The sequence below is a fragment of the Halyomorpha halys genome, unplaced genomic scaffold (assembly GCF_000696795.3).
Source record: "Halyomorpha halys isolate HHAL.00 unplaced genomic scaffold, Hhal_1.1 Scaffold1029.1, whole genome shotgun sequence".
Taxonomy (NCBI): Eukaryota; Metazoa; Arthropoda; class Insecta; order Hemiptera; family Pentatomidae; genus Halyomorpha; species Halyomorpha halys.
Genome location: NW_027106971.1, coordinates 85658 through 113617, shown reverse-complemented (window position 1 = coordinate 113617; position 27960 = coordinate 85658). Strand labels below are relative to the sequence as shown.

Genomic DNA, 27960 nt, shown 5'->3' with positions numbered 1-27960 from the left:
ACAGGCCAACTCATTTTAGACCTGCTATACTTTATAGGAACATTTTTTTTAAATTCGTCATTTAAGCCCTGTCAGATATACAAATTGTTTTCGAGAAAATAAAAAAAAAATTTTTGAAAAATAGATTTTATAAAGTGGCACTTCCAGTTGATAAATTTTTATCAAAAAGTTGCCATCATATCCCAAACATATATCCTTTTTATATTGGTTTTTAAGCAAGGCTGTTCATGCAGAGACCATTTGGTGAGACTAGGTTATTTTGATTCATGGGATCTTGAAACATCTATTCCCATTGAAAACTCTAATTCGAAATTTTGTGCAATCGCAATACTTCCATACATAGGTAAGTGAAAGTAATAAAAAAAACTGTCTTATCTTTTACCCAATAACATTCTTTTGGCCTTTGTTGAGAATTAAAGACTGACTCATTTCTGTCTTCATTCAACAGTAAAATTTAGGTCACAAAGAAGCTTTTCGTACTGAAAAATTGCTTTGTTAAATTTTGCAGTTATAACCTTTCATAGTTATAGGGAGCATTTCCATTGTAGTTTATTTAGATTTTAATAATCATTATGTGGTAAGTTAAGTAATATTATGGAAGTACAAATTTCTTTGGTTATTATTTTTTTTTTATTTAGTTTTTTTAATCCATTTATAAAATAAATGTATATTTATAAAATTATTCTCCTTGTCGCTTCCGCTGTTATCAAACTGGAGCTAAATTTAATTAGAGGAAAAATATAAAAACTACTTACTTACATATGTAATATATAAAAACAGAATGTTTTGCATTTGGCAAACAGCCAAACTTAGAATTTGATTTTTCTATGGAAATACTCGTTTCGAGTTCCCTTGAGCAAAAAAAAAAATATAAAGAAAGAAAACGAGTCTGCAAAATGGTCTGTGAACAGCCTATCTAAAAAACGAGAAATTGTACGAAGTTTAAATTACATATTTAAGGTTTTGTAACCTAAACCAGGACACGGGAGGTCATAACCCCTCAATTTTGTTTTCTTCACTTTTGCTTAGAAGGAGAGAAGGGTTATGCCACCTCCCTTTCAGTTATAGGAGTTCAAAAATAGATTAGGCTGTAGTAGTTCAGCTGTAAATTAGGTTATAGATGTTCAGGAATAGGTTAGATTATTGGAGTTCAGGAATAGGTTAGGTTATAAAAGTTCAGGCATAGGTTAGAATAGGAGTTCTGAAATAGTTTCGGTTATGAATTTCAGGAATAGGTTAGAATAGGAGTTCTGAAATAGATTCGGTTATGAGAGTTCTGTAATCGGATAGGTTAATATGATGGAGCTAGGTAAAGGTGCTGGAAGGTCAGCTCCAATGAAATTTGTGCTTCCTAATTAACTAATTAATAGGCTTCTAGAATCATATTTTGAATTTAATATATGAGATATGTATGTTTTGTTCCTCAGACTACCTGAAGCTATATTGTTGGCTTGCTTTCCTGTTCCTTTCCTGTTATCCTTTACAGTAAGTGTTTTCCTTATCCTTGCTTATATAAATCCATACACACATCCTTACATCTTTTAGATAACAACTATTTTAGATATTTGTCCTCGATTTTTCTAATTTTTTTTTTTATAATTATAAATTTTCTCTTAAAAGTTCTTTTTTATTCCATGTAGTATTTCCAATTCAATGCGGGATGTATTCTGAAGAGTGAAATGGAAACATATTCTTGAATAGGATTATGTGATTTCTTCTTAAGTACAATTAAACAAAAAGTAGAAGTATTATGTTATCTAGGTAATCTAAAATTTGGTGCTTTGAACACTCCCAGTAATCCGAACTGGTAAAAATAAAAGTATTTACTTTCTCTAGAAAACTCAGGAGGTTATAACATTTTTGTTTTCAAATAAAAGTACACATGTATAAAGAACATTTTTGACTTCCTAATCTACAGGCTAGTTATTGTGATCACCGTGAAAATCGAAAGTAGAAATTTCTACAGTTTTGATATCGGATAATCTAATTCCTATGGTTCATGATATATTTTGTCGGAATTAGAAATGAAATGAAAAATAGTTTATTATTCTGGGACTTGGTCCCTTTAGTACAATTACAAAGGCAATTTTAATTTTATTTTAACATTTATTGCCCATAAAACAGTGTGGCCACTCTTAATTATAACTTATATACAGAGAGAAAAAAATAGATTAATTAAAAAACTGACTAAGTAAAAACAAAACAAAATGTTAATTACAAAATATCTGTATTATAATAATGATGCGTCAGATTGGTGAAACAAAAGTTAGTGAAATATAACGGATTTAAATGAGGAAAGGATTTGTACATGACCTATATTTGAGGGAATGGAGTTCCAGAGACATGCAACGGGTAAAGAACGATTTATCAAACACAGCAATCCGGTGAGGTGGAGGGTAAATATCAGATAAATGGGAAATACTGGCATCGGAAGGATGGAACGAGCCACTTCAGCTCGGCGCATTACTAGGTTATGTGGGTATCTCTAGTGATCCTGAAAATAAATCGTGTACTGCTCCAATTCATAAGACGTTTAAGTTATTGCATAATATCTATTGAATGAATCATTTGATTCTGTTAAACTTATTTAATTATTAATAGAAATACTATGTATAGTAAAAAAAATTTTTTTTGTTAACTTTTTTTATCGTGTTTTAAATAAATCCTTCAAGGAATGTTATTTATTTTTATGTTTACTTTTTTTACTTATAACTGGACAAGCTTATAGTTTTAACGTATTAAATTGTCAATTAGTATTACTGTGAATGTAAAAGGAAACAATTTTTTTAATTTTTTGAAACTTCAAACTGTCAAATTTCCAATAAAATATGTTTAAAAAAAAAAAAAGGAATAAATAAAAATAGTTATTTACTGTCATATTATTAAATTTTTGTTATGCTATTTTTCGTATTCCCTTCTGTAATCCAAACATCCCCTGCAGCAATTAGTTCGCATTACCGAGATCACATTGTAGTAAATTTCAATAAAAACTAAACATTTTCTGGTACAAAAGTTAGCAAAATAATTTAAAATTGTATTTATAAACTTAGTTCATACAAATGGAACTCACAAATGCAATGAGGAACTAACAAAAAAATTTGAAAAATTGAGTTTTGTTTTATAAGTTATATCTTTAATTTATATATATAGTTTACTGTGAAAATTTCTATATAAGAAGATGGTCAGGGTTGCGGTTAAAAGAGAAACAAAAATAGTTCACAACTATATATATCTTTAATTGTTTCAGAAATTTTCATTTCACAAGTAAAACCTAAGGCTCAGTAGTGCTCCTCTATATATCTTGATATGGATGTATTACATATCCATATCTATTGATATAAATAAAGATAGAGCTTTGGATTTTTGTTAGGAAATGAAAAAAATTATTGATGTATAGGTTATAAAACATGATAACGAGAAACGTACCTTGGTTCCTTGTTGTATACCCCTAGGTTCAAGTAATAAACTTTTTTTTTTATCCATGCTTGTTAGCATTCATTTTTTTATTAGCACTTGTGTGCTTCCCAATTAATAAAATGATATTTCACTTATAAAATTTTTAAATTCATCTTCTTGTGTGTACCCAAAAAAAAAAAAAAAATGGTTAGATTCTCTGTTATAAGTTCCTCTAAATTTTATTCTTTCTTAATGATAATTATCAGTAGTTATAAATCTAGCTATGCATTCTTTAAATATCAGTTTCTTATAGTAATTTGTTTTATCACTAATGTTTTTTTCCCGGCAGGCTAAAGGCAGTGAAAAAAGGCGTCGAACCAATACTGAAAGAGAAAGAATTGGAAAAGTCAGCAGATGCCGTGGCCCGTGAATTAAGATCAGGACAAGGCGCAGCTGGCAAGAGAGATTTGCCCGAAATTCTTAAAGAGATTCGGAAAGCTCTAGCAGGTGCTCAATTAGCTCCCCTCGGAACTGATAGAGCATACAGGAGGTAATTATTTTATTTTATATATTGTCTAAATTATGTAAAAAAAAAAACAGAATTGAAAGATTTTCAGATGAGTATATTTTTGAAAAATTGTTTTTATGGATGAAAAATTCACTCTATTTTTATATTTTTGAGAACCTAAATCTTTCCTGATTATGTTTCACATATTTGAACTAATTAGTATTAATGACTATTCCTATATAAAATGTCAAATTAAAAAAAAAACCCCCCTAATACATTGAAGTAACTCTTTTTACATAACATTGACGATACATACGCTTTATATCTACTTATTTTTATATTTTCTCCCCTCATATTACCATATTTTTATTTTTTTGGTAAAAAAGCTGTATATTCATATCATTTTATGGGTTCATAATATTGTGATGCCTGGGTTATAAAAAAGAATTATTTTTTTTTATAATTTCTTCTTATTCTTCCCCACTACCATGATCTCCCCAACTCTACTATTTTGTATTGCCTTACAGATCTTGACGTTTTTTCTCAATTCAAATTAAAGTTCTCTCTTTATAAATCTAATTTTAACATCCTATGCAATCTACACAAGCTATTTACAGATAAAATCCAACAACGTATTTTCTGAAATGCAGATCTTATTCAGTTTTTCCAAAATCCATAGATAATTCCTTTAATCGTTTTTCTCTCCCCTCTTCCCTACGTTCTAAATATTGTCATTCTTTACTCAATTTTAAAAAATCGCTTTAAAATCTTAAAATTAGGGAAATCATCCAATAAATTGAATCTCTTTAATATAAAATTTCTATTCTCTCACATTCACTAACTTTGGTTATTGGCAACATAACATGGGGATCCTCAATAACGTATCCAATGAATCTGTTCAATCAAATTTAAAAAAAATGTTTCCTCATTTCCAAATTTGGTATTTATCTTTTCTTTTTTTTTTTTTATTAGCAAACTAACTGGTTAATAACAATACCGAAAATGCACTGCACTAAGTTTGCAATTGCACACTCCACTAAAAAAAACAACATTCCTTTTGTCTTTCTCCACATCACTGCTTCTTTAATCGTTAATCGATAATTTAGATTAATAATTAATTATCATTATCTTGACCACGGCCAACAAGATAATTGCATTACAAATTTATTGATAATCTTGATTAACTGTTAGTGATCATTTTCTTGACTGTGGCCAACAAGATAACCCCATTACAGTTATTTAACTTTTTAAAATAAAAAAAAACTAGATATTTCTTCTGTTTATGGAAGTACTTCTACATAAAATCCTGGGCCCGAATTTAATTCCTTCTGAAGATCATTATTTGTTCTGTTAGGGTTAAACCATGTTTTTTTTTAATCCCTGCTTGTAAAAACCTGACATTGGTCTAGAAACAGTTCTTCCATACCGAGCGATACAGGTACTATATATATATTGTAACTTATTTAGATTAAGTTATTACCATTTTTAAAGAAAAATGATAGCATTACAAAAATATATAACTTCAAAATGAAAATTAAAATAAATTTGTCTGCAGTTCAACCACACATTTTATACTAAACAAAAGTTATAACTTATCCTGGACCGTTAATTAAACATAAATAATTACTCTTCTTATCAAAATGTATGAGTTTTCTTCACATAAAAAAAAGTTTCACTAACTCAAATGGTCCGTAATAATTAGACAGATGTATACTACATTACTAATTGTTATCCATAGTTTTTACTGCTACATTTTTACAAAAAAAAAAAAAAATATTGACGCAATCAACAAAATGTAATACAATTTTAGGAGGTATTTATTGGATATGTTTGTAAAAAAGCTAATTTATAAAAATTACAAAGGAGTGTTTTTTTATCGGCCTGGAAAATCTGATAGTGGTAAAAGTTACGATGGTCACAAGTTGATGGTTACTTAGTTACTTAAAAAATACTAATTAATTTGAAAAAAAAAATATTTATTTATAAAATAAATACTTAAATAAAACTTTTATCTTATCTATTTTTAATTTATTTTTTTCAGGTTCTGGATTTTCAGCTCCATCCCTGGCCTTTTTGTTGAAGAGGGAGATGATGAACCTGGATCTTGTTTACCCAAGTAAGTTAATGTTATTATTAAATGACTTGAATATATACATTCGTATTGATCATCCATTTTATGTGTTTACTCTCAGAATCAAAGCCCTACTGGAGTGAGCGGGAGAACATACCCTTACGCTCGTAATGACCCCTCTCGCATATGTAATTCTATTCTCCCTGCTCGCAGCTCTTCCAGTTGACAATAAAAAATAATATCTGATAGTTTTTGATATAATTTAAGAACTATCTGTTAAGGATTTCTTTAGATAGCAAAATGCACCTAAGAAGAACTTTTTCCAATCTCAACCTGTGCTAGTATTGTGAAAAAATATAACAAATATTATTCTGAATAATTATAATCGAGTTACATAAAAGTCTACCTTATTCATTTATGCAAATAAAAGACAAAAACAAATGCATGAAAAACCTTAAGACTAATCTTGATAAATAAAATAAAAATAAGTATATACATATAAAAAAAAAAATGAAGTATATATATGATACAATGAAAGAAAAAAAATTAAAGTCTAATTACAAGCCTCTTCTCAAATTGAAAACAAATAATTGGAGAAGTTTGTCGGGGATTGCGGTCAGCAAAGTACAACACAAATAAACAAAACCATATTTATTTATTTTATGGCATAAAATATTTAAATAAAAATTATATTAAATAAATAAATATGGTTTTGTTTATTTATGTTGTTCTTTGCTGACCGCACCCCCCTCTCACCCTCCGACAAACTTCTCCGGTCAACTATCTGCACCTCATTATGAAAACAAATTGTTGGAGGTAACAACAATAAGAAAACCTGTCTGTATGTTAGCTGGTAGCAAAAGACGAGATGAGGTTATGTTTAATTTTTTAATCATGAGGTATTTATTTGCCTTTTTAGGTTTTTTTTTTACGATAAGACCTGGTCACTGATCATTTAACACAGCAATGGCGAACTTTTTTGAGATGTGGGTCAAATTTTGTTCTCTATTTTTTTTCTTGGGTCACTTAAGTGTTTGAATGAACAAGGGGCAAAGAAAATTACATAAAATATGTATTATGGAATATTATTTATTAATATATTTATATATATGTACAAGTATAAATATAAACTATTATATGAGAAATCTGTTGCTGTTTATTTTCAGATAATTTTTTATAAAAAAATTAATTTATAAAACCAATGAGTGGGTCAGTTAAAAAGCTTGCGTGGGTCAATATCTGACCCACGGGTCATAGGTTCGCCATGCCTGATTTAACATTTATTTCATTATAATCTGCAAACAAATTATAAATAATGGATTACAGTTATTTATGTTGGTAGCCATTAACGAAAAACTATGATTAGCTAATTTTATTTTTTGACTTTTCAGTGGTACTCCTTATTTTCCCTCTGATGGCGATGGTGAAGAAGATCATTTAGCCTACATTAGGAGGTTGTTTGAGGAGTCTTCGAAGGATAAAGAGAATGTGCCCGATCGAGGACCCCTTCAGCGACTTACTAGTCCAGGGAAAAGGCAACATCTTGGTGAAAAGAATGGAGATGAAAACCACCTCAATCAGGAAGAAGAGTAAATATTTCCCCATTAATATTATTTGTTTATTCTAGAAACATGAAAATAATTATTTTATTTTTTCACCTGTTTTGCCTTCAGTTCAAAAATTAAACAATAGTATTGAATTCATTTATTTATTTATTTATATCTAGGGTATTTTGGGGATAATGTGTCCTACAGATCTACAGCATCTATAATTTAACAATATTGTTTTAAATAAACTTCTCAGAAGTTGTATTTAATCGAAATCATTCAAACAAATAAATAAGGTTCTTAACATAACTTTGCTTATTTATCTGATCTATCGCAGTGTTATTGAGTGAAGCGCAAATTTTAAATATGCAGTTAGATCAATGACTTCAATAATAGTAAATTAGCTATGTTTCTTAATATATACATATATGTTGTTATCCAGTCATTTTTTAATGGAAATAAATAAACAAAAATATATAAATGCTGATTTTATTAACTGATTAAAAGATATAACCAACCATTGGCATCCACACAAAATGGGTGAAAATTTGATTGTAAATTTATCGAACACAAGCATATCTATTCATTGATCTAACTTTATTTGAATTGTTATATATTTTTAAAAGTTGTTAAATATTTAAAATTTGTACCTCACAATTTAAGGTAAGTAAGTAAACTTATGCTAAAAAACTTATTTATTTGTTTACTTTTTTAAATCAACCAATGAGAAATACAATTTATTGATTATATACAATTGTACTGAAGCTTATTTTGAATAACAAATTGATTGAATTGTGAGGAATGTGGCCCATTCCTTTAGAAAAAGTTCCATGGAGTTTTTGGGCAGAGAGACTTCAACATAAGAGACCTCTAGTTCAAAGCTAGAAATATCGATTAAAGACGTAGTAAAACTGGCCGTAAATATAACCCTCGACTCCTTAAGAATTATCACATACATCATAACAGATGAAGATGGAGGTATACCATGCATTCAGCAGAGGGCATACGTTATACCTCTCTTCATTTATACATTGTTTACATTATAAGCTGTAACAACTTGATCATTTCTGATAGCATTACGATTTCATTATCTTTTGTTAAACTGTTATATTCTTGGCAAGAACAAAATTTATATTCGTTATACCCACCTCAAGAAACCCTAAAATACAAATGTTATTATAACAACAGAAAAATTATTTATATTATATGAAGGGAAAAAAATTAAAACAGTATTGCTAGTATGTAATTAAAATATAAATTTTTATACTACGACTATATTTATTGTAGGTTTAAAAAGAAAGTGTTTTACTAAATGTAAGTATGCTCTGTATGAGACAATGCAATGCTGTTGGGTAGCACAACATTTTCAAATGAATGTTTCTCTGCTGAAGAGGGAGACGCATTGTCCCTGAAGCATCCTAAATGTAAATAAATAAATTAAGCACTGTTCTGTTCTAATTCTTGATCTGAAGGCCTTATAAGTGGCTAAATATATATGTATGTGTGTGTGTGTATGTTTAAAATGGTCAAGATTTAGATGGTGGAACAAATTAGCAAAAATAATGATTTATTTTTTTGTTTTAGGGATAAAAACCATGAATTGGAAAGATCACGTCTTATCTGCTCTGGGGATTATGAAACTTGTTATGTTCACGGTAAAAGTCGTTCAAAGAGGTGGTCATTTTACGATGACCCTAGCCAGATTGACCTACTGATTAACAGCTTGAACAGGAGAGGTATCAGGGAGAAGAAGCTTCGGCAGGCATTGATTCAAGAGAGGGATGTCATTATTACGAGGCTAGGCACATGTCCCGCAGATAACATAAACCAACTTGTTTCTAATGGCGCCGTAAGTTTTAGTGTTTTGTTTTTCAGAGCATTTTTGTTATAAACTATATAATTTAAGGAAGATGGTAAAAAATAAAATAAAATAAAATAAATTGCAAAGAGATTATTTATTTAAAACCAGTGTTTCGATACATATTGTAAATCTTTTTAGAGCTGTAAAAATAGGATATAAATCCATTTTACCTAAGAATTATTTTACTGTCTGACTGCTTATTTTTAATTTTTTTTTTTTTATCTTCATTTATAATCTCCATTAATTTTATTATCTCGTAATTTATTTCATTATTTTATTATTATATGTTTAGGGGACAGGGTAGCTCAGTAAGTAAGGCACTGTGATACTAACTCCTAGGACTGTGGCAGATAATTATTTATTCTTTTATAATTAGGTGTAGATAGTTGACAGTAGATTACTGATTGGAGAAGTTTGTCAGGGGGTGCGGTCAGCAAAGAACAACATAAATAAACAAAACAATATTTATTTATTTTATGCCGACGTTTCGACCTGAATTTCAGGTCTTCATCAAGGAGTATGGCTAAGAAGGTAGTTTATTCTTTTACTATAGCCAACCAACAGGGTTGACTCATGGTGCTAACTGTGGGCCCACCCATTCTATAAATTGGGTACCCTTAATTAGGGAAAATTCTGAAGTTTAAGCATAATTATGTACAAATCACCTTGCACAACTGCTGTACAGAAACTAACAACAGTATTTCCTTACAAAGTAATAAACCCTTGACCCTTTCGTGAGTTAGCTGTATGGATTTTAATTTTTTTAAATTATCACATGTTTATATTCTTAATTTATAATACACATATTTTCTTTTGTTTAAACTTCCTAATTTTACTTTTATTATACTATAATAATCATAGTGTTATATGATTGTTTTTATCCCTTTCTTATATTGTTCTATAACTATAATTAGGATTTATATTCATAACACCTAACTATAATTTTTATATCTTTTTCCCGTTATTAAAATTAAATGTAAACAATATTTAAATGCCGTTTGGAACTGGTTTTCCACTACCAGTTTTCTCCCTACTCCCACTTTTTCTCATTTTACAGCTAACTGCTTGTTCCAAATTAGGTATTTTCTTTTTTTTTTCTTTCCTTAATCTTCGTGATTCATTCATCAACCCACCATTCATATACCACATTTCCACCCTTAATACTTCTTTTCTTCATTTTAGATTTACCACTTTTGTATTATAACTTAAAATAATTTTTTTATTTAAGATTTTCCACTCAAGAAGTGGGTTTGCTTAACCCAAAGTTTTTTTGACCTCCTTCCAGATCTCCCTGTCCGAGACACTCATCCTCTCTAAGGGATTCTTTCATTTTATTGAACCATGTTTATGAGTGTACCTCCCTTTGTAATTGTTCTGGAATTCTTTTCAAATAGAAAACTCCACATTTAAAAATTATTTTATTACTCCTGTTATACATTTTTAATTTTATTCATTTCAACTTCTTTTAATATACTGTAATATTCAAAAATTATTTAAAGTAAATAAAAGGAAAATTGATAGTTTGTACTTATTCTCATATCTTAAGTATAGCTTGGGTTCAAATGAAAAGCTTTAATATTAAACAGATAGGATAATTTTATTTTAAATTTATAACATGATAGACTCTTAATCTCAGGGCGGATTTCTAGGATGTCAGAACACTTATCTTTAATAACACTTTTACAATTATACTTGATTATATTTTGAGCAACACTAACCAATTTATGCTCTTCTATGATGACTGATGGTTTTTGATGACTTCTATTTCACAAGCTAATACTGTCTATTTCAACAAAGCATTTGGTCCTTTAATAGTTTTCAACACAAACAAAACTCGGCGATCCAAACAAAGAAGTACCTTACTCTTCTTGGATGACTCTTCTGATGTCTTCTTTTTCAAGATGTCCCACTGAGAGAGACAAAGGATGTTGAGGACCTCCTGCATCCAGGATATGTCCTCCTGTGTCTTAACTTCAAATGATCCGAAAACCAAGCTTTCTTCCTTCCCCTTCTATAGGTGTTCGTTCTCAACATCGATTGTAGCACTATAGTTTCGAGTTTTTTCTCATGATCTTCTTTATGAATAATTTTCTTTGATACTTATTCTCAACTTTTATTTTTTCTTAAATTTACTGTAACTACAATTACGATGGCAAGTTAAATAAAGTTTAAAATATTTGAATCTGCTCAACATGGCCACTTTTCAACGGACTTTTGGAAGGATATGTGCCCCCATCTTGGTTTTGAATGATGTCTTTTGTAACTGCATACTTTACTTATGAAAATTGGTTAGCTTGCTTTTTGGTTTAATACAACAAATAAACAGCACTGAAAAGATACATAACATAAAACATACTAAAAATCATTTATTTATAAAAAATAACTATTTACTCATAAAAGAGGATATTACAATACTCTGTTCATTTTTATAATTTAAATATTTTCTTTGTCATCTTGTAATCTTACTGAATTTTATAAAAACTTGTTTTGTTGGTTAAAATGTAGGTTACAAATAAATAGCCTCTTTGCTATTTGAGTACTCCTATTTTGACTGCCTCAATTTTAATTTTTTTTTTTTTTTTTCTTTGATTTACAAGTGACATAACGTTGTAAATTATTTATTTATTTTTGCTTGTTTTTCAGAAAATATTCACCGAAGTTAGGAATAAATCTATGAAGCAGTACGATGTGGCAGCCCAAAATTATCCTTCTAATGTGTCTATTGATGATATTATGGAAAGTTCCCTTCGAGATCTTATTCTTGAAACTGAAGAAAAAATAACTGGAGGAGCTTTGGGTTATTTAGACGTAAGTCTTGTTAATTATATTAAAGAATTCACCCACATTAAAAGTAGATTATACGTGTCTGTTTCATAATTTATAATGGACATAAGACATTATTCTATCTATTTAGATGTAAGTCTCATTACTTATATTAAAGAATTCACCCCCATTAAAATTAGTTTATACGTGTCTGTTTCATAATTTATAATGATCATATAACATTATTCCATCTAATTAGCTAAATGATATATGAAATTTATTTGGAAAAATCTTAGGACCAACTATTATCTTTACCATTACCATCTTTCAGGTTATTTTTTAATTCTGTCATCCCAGAACTTCTCAGACTTTTGCGTAATGAACTCTTCTATGTGCGTTTTGCATTCCTCGAGCGAATTAAAATGTTTCCCGTTAAAAGAGTTTTGAAGGGTCTGAAATAATTGAAAATCTGTTGGGGCAACGTCTGATGAATATTGTAGGTGGGAGATCACATCCCAGCTAAACCCCAATAATTTCTGCCGGGTCTGCAAAGACACGTGAGGACAGGCATTATCGTGATGGAAAACTACGCCTTTTATGCGATTATGAGACACAAATGATTTGAGACACTTGCATGAGATATGTTTAGCGTTTCTGTGATATCCCTTGTCGTAGAGCGAGAGTTATCTGTGACCAATGCTTGAATTTGGTCATCAACAGTTGAAGGATGACCTGAGTGCTTTGCGTCTTCCTAGTCAAAATTTCTGCTTCTGAACCGAGCAGACCACTTACAGATGGTGCTTTCTCCTAAGGCATCATCACCATACCCATGCAAAGTTTTTTAACCGTCTGTGCAGCGAATTTTTCTTTTCGGAAATAAAAATCATTATATGAAGAAAATGAATTTTTTTCTCTTCCATTTTGAGCAAGCAAAATACCACGTAAGCTAAGGAATCTCGGTTGAAACTGATGCATAAAAGCACCTTAACTGAAAGAAGAAGGTAAAAGAACGAAATATTTCTCCATTTAACATGTTAAACTAAAGACCATGAATACCCCTAATGTGTTATATTGATTTTTTAGTTATATTATTATCATTTAGCGTTAATATTAGATAGATTTAGTGAAAATAATCATGTTCATGGTTATGTTATTTTATTATTCTCCACACAATTTTAATTTTTATTTATTATGGATAGTGACATAATTGTTTCAGATTATATCATAAGAAATAATTCATGTTTTAGGTAAAAAGTCGAGAGTTATGGAGGAAAGCTATTCAGAACAAGAGCTATGACCGCCAGTGTAAAAAACTCATTTGGGGCAGTAACGTATCGGTAAGCATTAGTCAGGTTCATGAATTTATTTTATCTTCAAAGGTTAGATGATTGAATCAGACCAGATAACTTTGGTAGTGAGTAAAAGTAGGTGGGGAACCATTTTCCATAGCAAACGACAGTGATCTGATCTAATTCAGGGTTGTTACTGTCTGGTCTGGGACATTATTTGACACAATGCCAATTATTTTGGCTTTTTGTTCTATGGATATTATCTTCTTTCTGATGTTACATGTTCCCAGGTTTTTTTTAAAGAAAAGAGTCGAATAATAAATGTTCATTTCATTGTTATTTTATTATAATAATCATAATTTTTCCCTTAACTAACACTATGTGAAAGCTCTCGAAATTAGTACTAAGGCTTATCCTATTAAATCTAAATAGATAGTGATCACTTTTCAGAAACGTGGATTGTTCATATTACTTTTTATTTTAATTATAGGAAGATGACCCGAGTATCAAAGCAGAACCAGAACCCATGGATGAAGAAATTAAGAAAGAAGGTAAACTAATTTATCAATATTTTAAACTGAATATTAGCGATTTAATTTAGTCAAATTGATATATATTATTAATATTAGTGATATAATTTAGTCAAATTGATGTATATTAATTTCACTTCTAATTATTCTTACTCTCTGTTACTGCTATAGACCTATATATTCTTATTCTCTGTTACTGCTATAGACGAAGAAAGTCGAGCATCTACACCATCATTGGACGATGCTGCTCCTATCGCCTGGCCAGGTTTTCAAGACGTTCCACAAAGGCCTGTCATCTTCGATATGGCTTCGGCAATCTTACAGATAGCACAAGGTGTTGAGCATAAATATCTGAAGAGGCCTTTAGGTAAGTCACTAGTTCATTTTGTTCAATAATCAACCTTTGTGATTGACAAAAGGGGAAAAATATATACTACCTAACCCTTAAAATTTGACACTTTACCTTTCAAAATACAGTAGAACCTAATTGTGACCTAACGGTCTTGAGTTGGTCCGACACCGGGAAATGAGACTATCTCTGGACCCAAATTCCATAAACATTGACCCCCTCCCTCCTCCTAACCCCTTATATATTATATATATTAGAGTTATATATATATTTTTCCATAAACCTCAATTCAGTTTAAATCCTTTCCTATCCTTGTTGGGGGGTTCTTAAGGTAGGGGTTTAGCCTTGATCATTTTGCTCATATTGAGAAATAAGCATCTATATTTTCCTAGTGTTTCATTTGTTTTATATATACTTATGTATGCCTTCCGCTAACCCTTTGATGCTTGTTTATTTTACTCCCTCTTTTATCTCTCCCAGTTCTATCCTAAATTATATTACTTAGAGGGGTAAAAGGGACGTGACGGCCATGCGGATTGGGGCGCAGGTCCCAGTGCACTATGTTCGAAACATTGTGGGTTCAATTCCTACATGGGGCAGTTAACATTCATCTTTCGGCAGTCCAGAAGAATGAATCTTGACTCTCCCACCTTGGTTGGTATGTGGCGGCAACTCAGCTAGCCGCCAGCAGGTAAAAAGGACCACTAGGCCCACTTGCCGAACTAGTTCCCCCCACCAAATACCAGTACCAGTTCCATTAGATGGGTAAAAGTAAGAAATATTAAAAATAAAATAAAATAATAATTTATTAAATAAAAGAACAAAAAAAACTTGGAGGAGAAAACAAATGAAACATTAATGCTGTTTTAATAAATTAAGTATTTGGGATTATGCTAATGATAAGTTCTGTTTTTCAGAAGAAAAAATAGTTCAATACTTACCTACTGGTTCTTTTTTATTATTATTTATCTTTTTTTTTTTTTTTTAAATAATAGGTCTTGATCAGAAGGAAAGAGAAAGAGGAGAGATGAAGATGCCAACACCTGCAATGGACCGATGGGAAAAGGCTTTGATGGAGGCAACAACCTTCCCGCAGCTGTTTCTGTATCTTTCAACTCTTGGTAAATTTACTTTATTGAATCATCAGAAAATAATATATTGATTTAATTCTAAAATATTGATTAATAAAATTAATACTTATTTTAAATTATTTTGATTGATCTTTTTATTTTTCTATTTTAAGTAATTTTTTTTTTTTTTGTTTTTAAAGAAAATTCAGTGCTATGGGAACGTTCAGCCATCAATGCATCTTGTCGAATTTGTCGAAGAATGAAGGACCCAGAAAGTATGCTACTCTGTGATACCTGTAATAAAGGACACCATATGTACTGCCTAAAACCAAAACTTACTGTAAGTATATTAGCTCTTTGGATTTGTTATGAATATTTTGTTACTATGGTTACTGAATTGTCTTAGTATAGGTTAGGCAGTGCTTTCTATCTATGTTGTTTAAAATATATTATCTCTTTGGATGGGCAATAGATATTCTGTTGAAACAGTAAGTGTTTTGTTTTTTGTTTACAAGTATGTTATTTATTTGTGTGTTTAGGGGTTAGTAATTTTTTTTTATTTATTTTTATTGTGGTTTCTCTTAAATATAAAATTTAAAATTTTTAAAAATAAATGACTTTTAGTCTCAGGTCTATTAACACCTTGACTACCACCGGATTATGTCAAAATTGTTCCCAAGTGCCACTTTTTTTTACATTTTTATATTCATTTTAGCTTTTTGTTTAAGAAAAAAAATATATTTAAAATTCTGATGTAAGTTAATTAAGAGAAATTCATCCTTTTTGTAGTGCTGTTTACTGTTGGCATAGGGCAAGGAAAAATGCCTGATTACCTCTTCTGTACCATACTCCTTGCAAAGTTTGGTTTTGAATGAATTTATGTGAATGTGAATTTATAAAAATGTAAATTAATTTTAAAATTGGATTGAATTATTTTTTTAAATTTAAAATTATAATCAATATAAATATATTTTTACTGATAAAAAGTGAAATAAATACATTTATAATTACTAATAACTAAATAATTAGAGTAAAAATTTAAAACGAATCGTAATTTGATTTATAAAATGTCAGTATATAGAAAGATGTTTTACAATTATATACAACATATTATACTTAACAAATATATAATTAATATAATGCATTACGCAGTTATATACAAATCAATAAATAAAAATTGGTTAGTAAAAAAGTCTGAGTAATACAATACTTGTATTAGTACATAAAAATTGAATGCCATATAAAATTATATACAAATAAATATTTAAAAAATAGTTCTTGTTTTCGTGTCGTTAACATTTTTTTGAAATATAAAACAAACCTTTCTACAAATAGAATGGTTGATTATGATGAATATTAAATTGTAATGAACATATAAATTGTACTCACCGAGTAAAGTCCTTACATTTATAATATTTTGTAAAAATGTTACCGAATCAAACCAATGTTGCTATAGTGATGGTAGTGATGATACTTAATGCCCATGGAGAGGGGACGAATGACTGAGGCAGGAGTAGAGAGAGCACTTTTCTAGTAAAAAGAACCTGGACCGTATATGCTACGGCCCCGGAAGTTAACATGTTAATGAGTATGAAGCTTTCAAGGTTCAAATAAGTAAACAGACAGATTTACCACCGATATGAGGATTATATTTCAATTAATTTAACAATTATTGACTCCACCTCTGGGTGAATTTCCATACAACCGAGACACAATAACTCATAAATATTCTTTTAACTAAAATTAACATTATTAGATGCATGAAGTGCATTTATTTAAGTGTATTTAATGACATAAGTGTAGGAAGCTATTGGTTATTTTTCACTGCTGATTTCCTGGTTTCTTTGACCTGATGATGATAAATATAAAGATGTAATGTTTTTCCCTTAGATGTATACAAATCGTGGACAAAAAACTTCCAGGACAAGTCCACTCCATTGGCAATCCAAAGAAAGAATGATCTTCTCTTGTCTTTTGCCCATTACGAATGTTTTTATAATCAAGACAAAGATCGATTGTTGCATTATTGCTTCTCATTTCCAGCAATGATTACTGATGTAGAATATTTTCTTGATGATTATCTTCTCTTCTATTGTTTTCTGAATTTATTGGTGATATCATCATAGTAGAAAAACTATGAAATTTTGAAACTATTTGAATTCAATTGCTGCAATTCAATATACTTTAAATGGGATCGCCATCTTGATTACTTTGTATGATGTTCTGTTCCTTACTCCAGTTCTTTGTGGCAGTTTTATGAATGAAAATACATTTAAAACATAACTGAACTATTTATAAAAATTATAACTATTTTTGAAAAAATTGGGTTTTAAAATATATTACATCAGTTTGGAATGATATTTCTTTATGTTAGCTCAAAAATGGTCCTAACCTAAAGTTTCTAAACTATGGAATGACTGATTTCTTATAGAGTATTTCTCATAATCCCTTAACAATGTTCTTGTTTCAATTTCTAAGTGTTACCTTATTATTTTTCAGAGGATACCAGCTGGTGACTGGCATTGTCCTCGATGTCAGCGTAGTAAACCATCGGATAAACCTCATACGCCTGTAAAGAAACGACGACTTTTCTCAGAAGATTCGGAAGGAGAAGAGGAAAATTTGGAAGAGTAAGGAATGACAGGATAAATTATCACTTTCTTCTGTTTTGATTATGTGAAATGTCAATATATTTTTAAGATAACATTTTAACCCTTTATAAAACTGAACCAATTTTACTCTAATTTAAAAAAAAAAAAAAAATCTGTTTTGTGAAATAGTTTAACTGCAACAATATATTGTTATGTTTTTTCTTTTTGTACGTACCCCTGTTAGTTATTCTATATATTTAAAAACCAAAGGTTACATGTAAGTGCTTTATATTTCATTATTTACTAACATTTTCATTTTTGTTTGTACCATTGTTAGTTATTGTGTAAATTTAAAAACAAAGGTTACGTATATACATATTTTAATATGACTTTTTTAAAAAGATTTTTCTTCCTATCTCTTGATTATTTAAACTCTTATTATTTCAAATTCTCAGTAATTTTAACTTTTTCTCTGATCCCTTGAGCTTCAAATTATCATGAGTCGAATGTATTTTTATAAACTTTATTTAAATATTTCTTAATTTAAATAATTAATTTATAATATGTTTTCAATTAAGTATTTATCTTACTTAATTTTTCTAGGAGCATATGTAAGATATGTGAGGAAAGTGGTGCTCAATTGCAATGCGGCACCTGCGATTCACGACTCCACTTAGGCTGCGTCATGCCACCTATGAGGAGGGTTCCTAAGTCCAAGTGGTTCTGTCACGACTGTAGAAATGCCAATTCTATCCAAAATACATCCTCAAGTAATCGAAAGTCTGCTGGTAAGTAAAAAAAATTTTTTTATGTATACAAGAGTAAGTCAATATTTATCTGCAATTTAGTTATATTTTTGTTTATGTTGGTAGCACTGTCATTTTGCATTGATGATGCATGCTTTGAAACTTGTATATACATAACAACAAATAGTTGTTATGTATATACAAGTTTCAACTGCTAGGTTAGTTTCGTTATCATTGTCATGATGTTAATGATGGTTGCTCTGCTTTCTATTTGTACCAAAGAAGAGCACTGTTCAGTGATCTGTTTTTTGTGGTCGGAAGGCGTAATTCATTGAAGACTTTCGGTACCATATGGGAACAGTGTTTTGCCACAACAGAGTGTCTATGACTGAATTGAAAAATCCAAAAATCGCATGAGTGTCACCCACGATAAAGGTCAATTTTGCTTGTATGTTTCCTATTTGATTACAATAAAATTTTATAACTATATTGCGGATAATAATTGACTTACCCCCGAATTACCAGATCGGCCTTGGTTGGCCTTACATGGTTGTTGTAATAGTTTGTAAGTTATTTTTTAACATTAACTACATAACAGTTGATAGTGGGGGGTTTAGTCTAGTGCAAGAGGCATTCCTAACTATTGCAATATTCTGGAGCCATTATAATTTAAAATAGTGAAGATAAATTAAAAAATAATAATCCATGGAAAAATAACAAACAAAAAATAATTAGAGAAGGAAAAAAAGAAAGTAAAATCATTGTTGGAGCTGTAGCCTGGTTGTCCTAGGGACGCCCATTACACTACGCCTAGATTACGCTGGATTTCATGGATTTATATCTTGGGCGTGTAAGCACTGTGTAGGTTGATAGGTCTATGAGGAATAGAATAGAAAACTAAAACATACCTATAGATGGATTGGACAATAAACAAAAGTAAACAAACAATTTTTAATAAAAGAAAGGTAATAATAAAATTAAAATTATAAATCATAAATTGAACAAAATACTTGAAATACTTCCTTAGAAGATTAATTGAAATAAAGAAAAACAAACAAGAGAAACTACAAAATAAAAATCTAACCTAAAGATCTGGTGAAAGATAAAATTTATAGTAAATCAAGATAAATTACAAGTTATTTGGTGAAATAAATTAATAAAATTTAATGAATATTATTATAAAATTGGAACTAAAGGATTAATATAATGTGGATGTAGCAGAGGTGAAACACTTGATGTGCAGAGGTGACTGTTGGTTAATTATCAGAATAATTAGCAGGTGGGTGTACCTGACGTTGATGAAGACGGTAGACATAATAAAGATGAAGATGATATTAAACTGTAGGTACAAGAAGAAAACTAAGTAATATTATACACTCTACACAGATAAATAATAGTTAAGGTTAGCAGTCTATTGTCTTCTATTGTTTACAATCCAAAGAGATTGCAAGTGCAGTAGCTAGAAACCACCTGTTCTTACAGTAACTTGTTTTAAGTTTAAAACTACTATAGAGGTTACATTACATTTATAAGAAATACAATGCTACATGATTTAAAGATTGAATTAAATGGTAAAACATAATACAATACAAAGAGAGAGAGGTGAGTTATGAATTTAACAATTATAAATTAAACAGATTAAAGGTGAAATCAAGAATGGCCTTACCACTGATGATAATAATAAAAATAAAACAATAAAGAGTTTACAACTGTCATAGATCAGCCTGGGGTACAGTCTTCGCAATATGGCGGGCCTAAGTGGTCAGCCCACGATTCTTTAACTGTTAGTAGATTGGAGTGGAATTTCGTAAATCAGTTTTTTTTGTAATCATCTATCAAGTCCATTTACAGTTCATCATGCAGTTGGCTGTTTCATACAAACCAGGGGAGTCCATTGCGATTGTCAGAATCTTTTTTTAAATACCTGCAATTTTTTTTCAAATTCTTTTTGTGCAGAATGCTGCTCCCCACACTATTTTTTACTTTCCTTATTTGGCCACTACCCACTTCACATCTTCCTCTAATATAATATTAATTTTATATAAGGATTTTTTCTTATGACTGTTACAATAGGTACCACTGAAGTGAAAGAAGAACCAGAGGAACTTGACGTCAAGCCGGCTATAAAGCAGGAGCAAACCAACAACAGTAAGTCGAAGCGCAGTGATGTAGCATCCAAGAGGGTCAGGGAAAGGGAAGTTAAGGAAAAGGGTGCCGAATCTCCAAAATTAAATGGATATGTCAACGGAATTAAAAGGCATGGTAAGGTGGTTCGTCTAGTGTCTTTATCTTTTCAAAATTCTTTTCTTATTTATAAGATAGTGACATATTTTTGTATCTGGTTGTATTGCATAAAATAACAATTTAGGAAATAATATTAATTAAATATGATCTTATTTTGAATTGATATCTTGATTTGAATTAATTTTCAAATGAAACCTGAGCAGAGCCGTCTAATTTAGATATTGATGATCCAAGAACAGTTTAAGATTAGTATGAATTTTAGTTGTTCAATATCTAACAAATCAAATTTTGCAAAAAGATTGTTTTTATAAAAAATGGTTTCTAGGTTTTTATTTTTATCAAGGAAAATTTTAAGAAAAAATAATTAAAAACTTCTCAAGTAGAACAATCATTTGAAAGCTAAAGGTAGATGGGTAAAGTATATTTTTAATGAGCTGATAAAATTAGATAACATATATTGATGGATGTCTTATCAATAATAGGGGTATTCATGATGTATTAAATTTTATAAGTATAGGATTGTGAGCAGCCCTTTTTGTTTTAAAGTCCATTTTAAATGAATAAGAGCTCCTAGCGGATTTTCTGAGCAACTTGTTTTATAACTTTTACTTCCTAAACTTCATGTTATTGTTTACTTATTAGTATTATTAAAGTAATTTATTACAACGTGTCTAAATTAAGTAAAAAGTGGAAGTTGCATGAACAGTTGGCTATTGAGTTCCTTGTTGATCTTCTAAATTGTGAGGAAGAGAATCAAGATGAGCTAATTGACAACCGTCATTACATTATTATTATTGTCATCCATTGCTTTATTAGTTACAAAAAATCCAAAACAATACTAACACAAAAAAAAAAAAACTACAAGCAAGTAACCTAACACAACAAACAAAATGATGAGCTGAGCTAGTCTGTTGTGTGACGTCATTCTCCATTTAACAGACTCTCAACCATGTTATATCGTTTTAACGTGGTAAAAGAAAAAAATATTTCTCCATTGGGCATAAGTTTTTCTATTTAACTTGCTTTTATATGTCATGAATACCACTATTACCTTGAATAGTTAAAATCATGTGATACAACCAAATAATTTAAACTTGTGCTGAGATTACTAAAATTCATATATGTATATTTGTATTGCTAAATAGACATTTTACTCTAGATATAGGTTGTAATTGTAGCTCTAGTATTCGGCGATTTCTCGTGGAGTTCTTATTACCGAATTTATTAAATTGTCAATAGATAGCCAGATTTTTTTTTTGTCGATTTGGTTTTATGAATAAAAAATATATTTTGTCTGTTTTGTGGATAGATTAATATATTTGGTATCAGTAAAATACTTATTAATGAGTGTATTCATTAAACGAATGATGGATGGTTTTAATACCAAAGGGAGGTCTTAACTGTCTGATTTAGTTTGATTAGTGTATTTTCTTGTATTAACATATCGAGGAGTACATTCCAGATTTATATCTTACTTTGTTTTTATATGGCTGTTTTTTTTTTTTTTGTTTTTTTTTCATTTCTTTTCAAACCCTTGTCTTGCTAATTTTGTTGTTAATTCAAAGATAATTTTTTTTTAAATGTTGCGAAAATTAGAGAGCAAAAAGTTTAAAGGGATTTGAGATTGTCTACAGTGAAGGTATGAATCTACGTTAGTGAATTATAGATATTAAAAATAAGACAGATTTTATGGTCACCTATCCATTTTTATTATATTTCTTTTGGCCCGAAAGAGAAATTATTTTGAAACATAGTTGATTATATGAACCCTATTACATATATTGCATTATATTATAAATTCCGTTTTAGCCTATGCATCTTAATATATGATATATTTAACTAAAATAATTTATAGGATAGGGTGACGAATACATTTTTCAAAGTAAAATAAAACAAGATGAAAGGAATATGGTCCGGGTGCGGTCAAAAAAACTCAAATAGTAGAATTATACTATTTTATTGAGCAAAAAAGTTTTCTTCTCCCCCTATTATGTATATTTCCATTTATTGCTCACCTAATTTAAATACTGTTTTATCATGTTTACTTTACATATTATTTTCGTTATTGTGGCACAACTGCCGTCCCCGCTCCTCCCCATACCAACGGTCATTTTTGTTTTGGCTGCCGTCAAAATAGGTATGCATTCTGTCTCATCATTTGATTTGTATTTTCTTTAATATTTCTTTTCTTATCTATCTGTTACTATTACCCTTTTCATTTACTATTTACATCCTTTAATTTTTCTTATTATATCTTACTTTTTTACATTTTATACCCCTGTTTTTTTTTTCTCTTCTTTTTTTTTTTTCCTTTTGTAACTATGCGTTTGTATCTTTTTTAGCCCTGACGAAGCCCTGCAACGTGCTTGGGCTCAATAAAATAGTATAATTCTACTATTTGAGTTTTTTTGACCGCACCCGGACCAAATTCCTTTCATCTTTAATCACGGTCAATCAATAATCTTCCAGTAAAATAAAACAATCTATATTGTGATCAATCAATGATACATTTTAGTAAATTTGTCGATTTTTTAAAAATTTATTCTTTCACGATATATTTACCCTTAATTTAAATTATATTTCATTATCTGTCAACCTATTTACATTCTTTAAAAAGTTTTAATTGTATTAAATCAGACTCTTAAGTATCTCCTCGATATTATTATTCCATTGTTCTATATCCTTCCTGGCATCCTGTTTCAGTTTCCATCAATCAATTGTGTTTAGGTATTTCCTGATATTTCCCATTATCAGATATTGGCCTGCCCCACTTAGTCTTCCTCATTAAGCAATGACATCAGCTTCATTAAAGAGTTCGAAATTTGTTCTTATTCTTCAGAACTCTCCTCCTTTTTCAGGGCTGTATGGACAGTTCAGGAACAAAACAATCTTCGCTGTTCCAAATTCTTGAAACTCAAACCAAAAATCCTTTCTTAATGAGGTGTAGATAGTTGACCGTAGATTAATGATTGGAGAAGTTTGTTGGGGGATGCGGTCAGCAAAGAAGTTGTTTATGTTGTTCTTTGCTGACCCCACCCCCCGACAAACTTCTCCAATCAAAAATCCTTTCAATCTCACTATTATATATTTCACAGTGATAGCTGAATATTAACACTTTGACTGCGGGAGATTCCTCGGAAAACTACTTAAAAACACAAATTTTTTTTGTTGATTTTTATTTTTCTTTTAATTTAAATAAGCATTATTTAAAGTATAAAATGTTATATTTAGCCAAATAAAGTTTAAATACTTTTTTTTAAAATCATGACTACTATTATCACCTCTTTATGCCACCGTATCTAGGAATTGAGTTTCACTGAGAACTGTTGACCCTTTATTAGTGGACACTAAGCTGCTCAGTGTAAGTCAATCATGACTAGTGAATGTCAACCTTTTCCGAAAAAGCAACTCACTGTAACTTATATGTTTGCTACTCATTACTTATATTTTCTACTAATAATTATGGTAGTTTTTCAGTAGGATGTTGGTTTTCAACTAAAATAATACCATACAATTAATAGAGAGTGAAGAATCGATTGAAATAGTTAACCGTTAGCAAATTCTTGATTTTGGCAAAAAGTGAAGATTGTTTTGATCCTGTAGTACTGTTATAGTCTTTCTTTTGAAGATTACATTTTATTATTGTTCTTTCTGTGATACACATATTAAGACTGGGTGACGTTTATATAGCCTGATTCAGTTATTTCCAATGCCGAGTGTGCTTCCGTCAGGCCTAATTGACATCTTTGTGACTGTATCCTTTAATTTATTTTTCGGCTGGTCTCTTCTTGTAGAAAAAAAAATGGGTACTTACATAATAGCCATGCCGAAACTTGTGCTCCGTAACTTGACTAATTTACCACCGTACTTATCCTAATTTGTGTTAATACAAATAACATTTTAAATACATTACTTTTATTTAAATAACAAAACATTTTATGTGTATATACCTCCCTTATTAGTTGTTTTAATCATTCGCTGTTTTATCTGCTAAGTCCAATTATCCTTTGCCCAATTGAAGTTTTTTGTCAATATTTTTCTCCTTGAACGCACTATTCCATCTTCTTGAATTTTATCTTTTAGGTTCTTGGCTTTTTAGCTTTCTTAATTTTCTTTTGCATTTTTTTTTTTTCATCTTAAGTGGATAAATGCTTGTCTATTATTCTGTATTCTGTAATTAATTTTCAAAACCGTAAGGTTTACAATTAATAATTTGAATCGTAAACAAAGTTTTGATAAGTAATTCTTATTACTTATTTTTTAAATACAAAAGTATTTCTTAATATATATTTTTGTATTAATACATTTCTATCAGAATGCAGTCAATTACTGTACAGCTTATTGGTCTTCTTTTTAGTGACCACTGTTGTAATATTGTTGTTATAATATAACAATTTATCATAAACAACTCCATTATGGTTGTTCATTGCTGTAGTGGGATTTACTTTTAGTTTATAATATTAATCAAAATGATTAAGTGGAATTTTTTTTTTTTTTTAATTACATGAAGCCTACATTTTTGTATTTTATTTAGATAAACATCATCTAAATTATGTTATAAATACAGGTTTGTTTTGTATTTTTGTAACGTTTTGGGCTATTCATTGGCATACATACATATATAAATTTTATTTACAATTCTGCTTTTCTCAGTTGCTTTATCAATGAGGTCACTCATGTTCCTTTTATGGCTCCGTTTTTATATTTATCTACAACAAAAAATTAAATATTTTGTGGAAAAATCTTTAAGAACATTAATTGAAATTTTTTTGTTTTGCAAAATTCATTTAATTCCTTAACTAAGTTAATTATCTTGTTATTTTTATCTCTAGAACAATGGTATGAGAATATCACTTTTTCTCACCTACCGTATTTCACTCTCTCTATCTTAATTTAGCTTACAGTAAAATTTATATTGCTTTGGAGCGCACTATTGGATTTTCTATTGAACTAATAATGTGTATAAAAAAAAAAAAAATGACTGTTTTTCAACCAAATATTTGTATTATTATTTCTTTAATATAAAATACAATTAATACTCAAAAGTGTAAAGTTTATTGTTTTCTAAAGTCATTAGCCATATGTTAGCCTAATGCTCAATTCCACGCTGATACCATCATTATCAAATTTTTTCCCTTGAAGGAAATGGTCCGAACAACTATAAATCAATTTATATTAGCAAATTTCATGAAAACTATTACTCCTACGAAGATAAACATTATAAACTACTTTATAGCTCATTAAACTAGGTTTAATTTGGGTGCTAAAAGACATCTGTACGTCAAATGGTTTTTGAGATGTAGATTTTTCAAAATAAATTCACTAACTACCGATCTTTCAGTACGTCCCATATAACATTTTTATGAAATGTTGCTTTTTAAAAAGCTATATCTCGAGAACTATTTAATGTAAATAACTCTTTTAAGGCTCATATTAGAGAAAATTTGCTCATCTTTAAATGATGTTCTCTTGTGTTTTCTTCTGTTGTTCCTACTTTTTAAGATATAGAGCTCCGAATGAAAAATTAAATTTTTTATGAAATGTTGCTTTTTAAAAAGCTATATCTTGATAACTATTTAATGTAAATAACTCTTTTTAGGGCTCATATTTTAGAAAACTTGCTCATCTTTAAATAATGTTCTCTTGTGTTTTCATGTGTTGTTCCTACTTTTTGAGATATAGAGCTCCAAATGAAAAATTAAATTTTTTTATCGCTTTCAAACAGCCGCCATTTTTTATTCCCCCTACCTATACTTGGCAGACTCATCAATTTTGACTATTAATTATACATAGTTTTCATTAAAGTAATCAAAAATTGGGGTGAGATAACAGCCTTTTTTCTCCTCTTGGGCTCTTGTACTATGTTTTTCACCTTCCTCATGGAGAGTAAATGACGACTAACAGTATGTTTCTATACACCACACTCCCTGGCAAGTTCTCGAGTACTTGTCGATGGATTTGTCTCTACAGCTTCCTGCAGAACCTCATCAATATCCATTAATGGTTGCCCTGAGTTTTTCCTTTTGAACGTCGTATCTCCCCTGCTAAATTTTTTAAACTAACGCTGTGCAGTGTGCTAGTCAAGGACACCATCCCCTTCATATTTAATAATTTCACGAGTTTGTTCAGCGGCTGTGAAATTTTTTTTCCAGTAATGCCTTAAAATTATGAGAATTTCATAGGACACAGTCATGTTTCTTCTTTGAAACAAATAACTAAACTGAGGCTTTTTTGAAGAAGTCAAGTGGGATTAGACAAGCTTAGAAAATGTTATAAAGAGACTATTAAGTATTAAATAGGACTAAAATATTTACAGTCCTTAGAAATCTTGATGATAAAACAGTCATTTTTTTTTTTTTATACACCCCATTATTTTCATTTTCAAAATGGAGGAACAGTTCATTATTTGTTCTACTTATTTAGGAGTTCAACATATGTTACATTAATTATTATTGTATAACATTTTGATTAATATTATAAATATAACAATTTATTTATCCACGAGTAGTCGCCAACGCAGTAGCTTTAAAATATATGAGATATTGGGTGAGGATAATGATGTGGTAAGCAGGAGTTAAGTGAGCATGATTGCGCATGCAGACCCTGTGGAGGATCTGGTTGAGGAGAGGTCTAGCCGGAGGAAATGCTCCAAGGCTGCCACCGCTAAGATCTCACAGTTTGCCAAGCAACTTAGAAGCAACTACTGGGATGGTTTGTATGGACTTGAATTGAAAATGCTTTTCGGTCCCAATACCTTCCCAGCTTGCCTTCCTGCCCTCCCCTTGCAATCCCCGTGTGTTTGTTTTTCATTAGATGTTAACTTTATTTTCATATTAATCTCAGTCATATTTCTATCATTAATTTCATCATATAATAATCAATTGCTCAGGTCATGGGAAAAAAAAAATAGGAGAAGATGGTTAGCAAAAACTAAAATACTTTATGCTTGAAGAAGTTTGTCGGGGGTGCGGTCAGCAAAGAACAACATAAATAAA

The 27960-nt window shown here is 29.7% G+C and overlaps 1 protein-coding gene across 1 annotated transcript in view; it reads left to right on the top strand.

Annotated features, from left to right (window-relative positions):
• Acf (ATP-dependent chromatin assembly factor large subunit) overlaps window positions 1-27960 on the top strand; it is a gene marked incomplete in the record, with an annotated part of 58309 nt that overhangs the window by 16382 nt on the left and 13967 nt on the right. The window contains 14 exon segments of the mRNA XM_067045263.1: window positions 3746-3946; window positions 5946-6020; window positions 7367-7564; window positions 9107-9371; window positions 12027-12191; window positions 13394-13483; window positions 13926-13986; window positions 14171-14332; window positions 15310-15435; window positions 15585-15724; window positions 17884-18014; window positions 18579-18763; window positions 20795-20983; window positions 27566-27676. Coding sequence (XP_066901364.1) covers window positions 3746-3946; window positions 5946-6020; window positions 7367-7564; window positions 9107-9371; window positions 12027-12191; window positions 13394-13483; window positions 13926-13986; window positions 14171-14332; window positions 15310-15435; window positions 15585-15724; window positions 17884-18014; window positions 18579-18763; window positions 20795-20983; window positions 27566-27676 — 2099 coding nt within the window.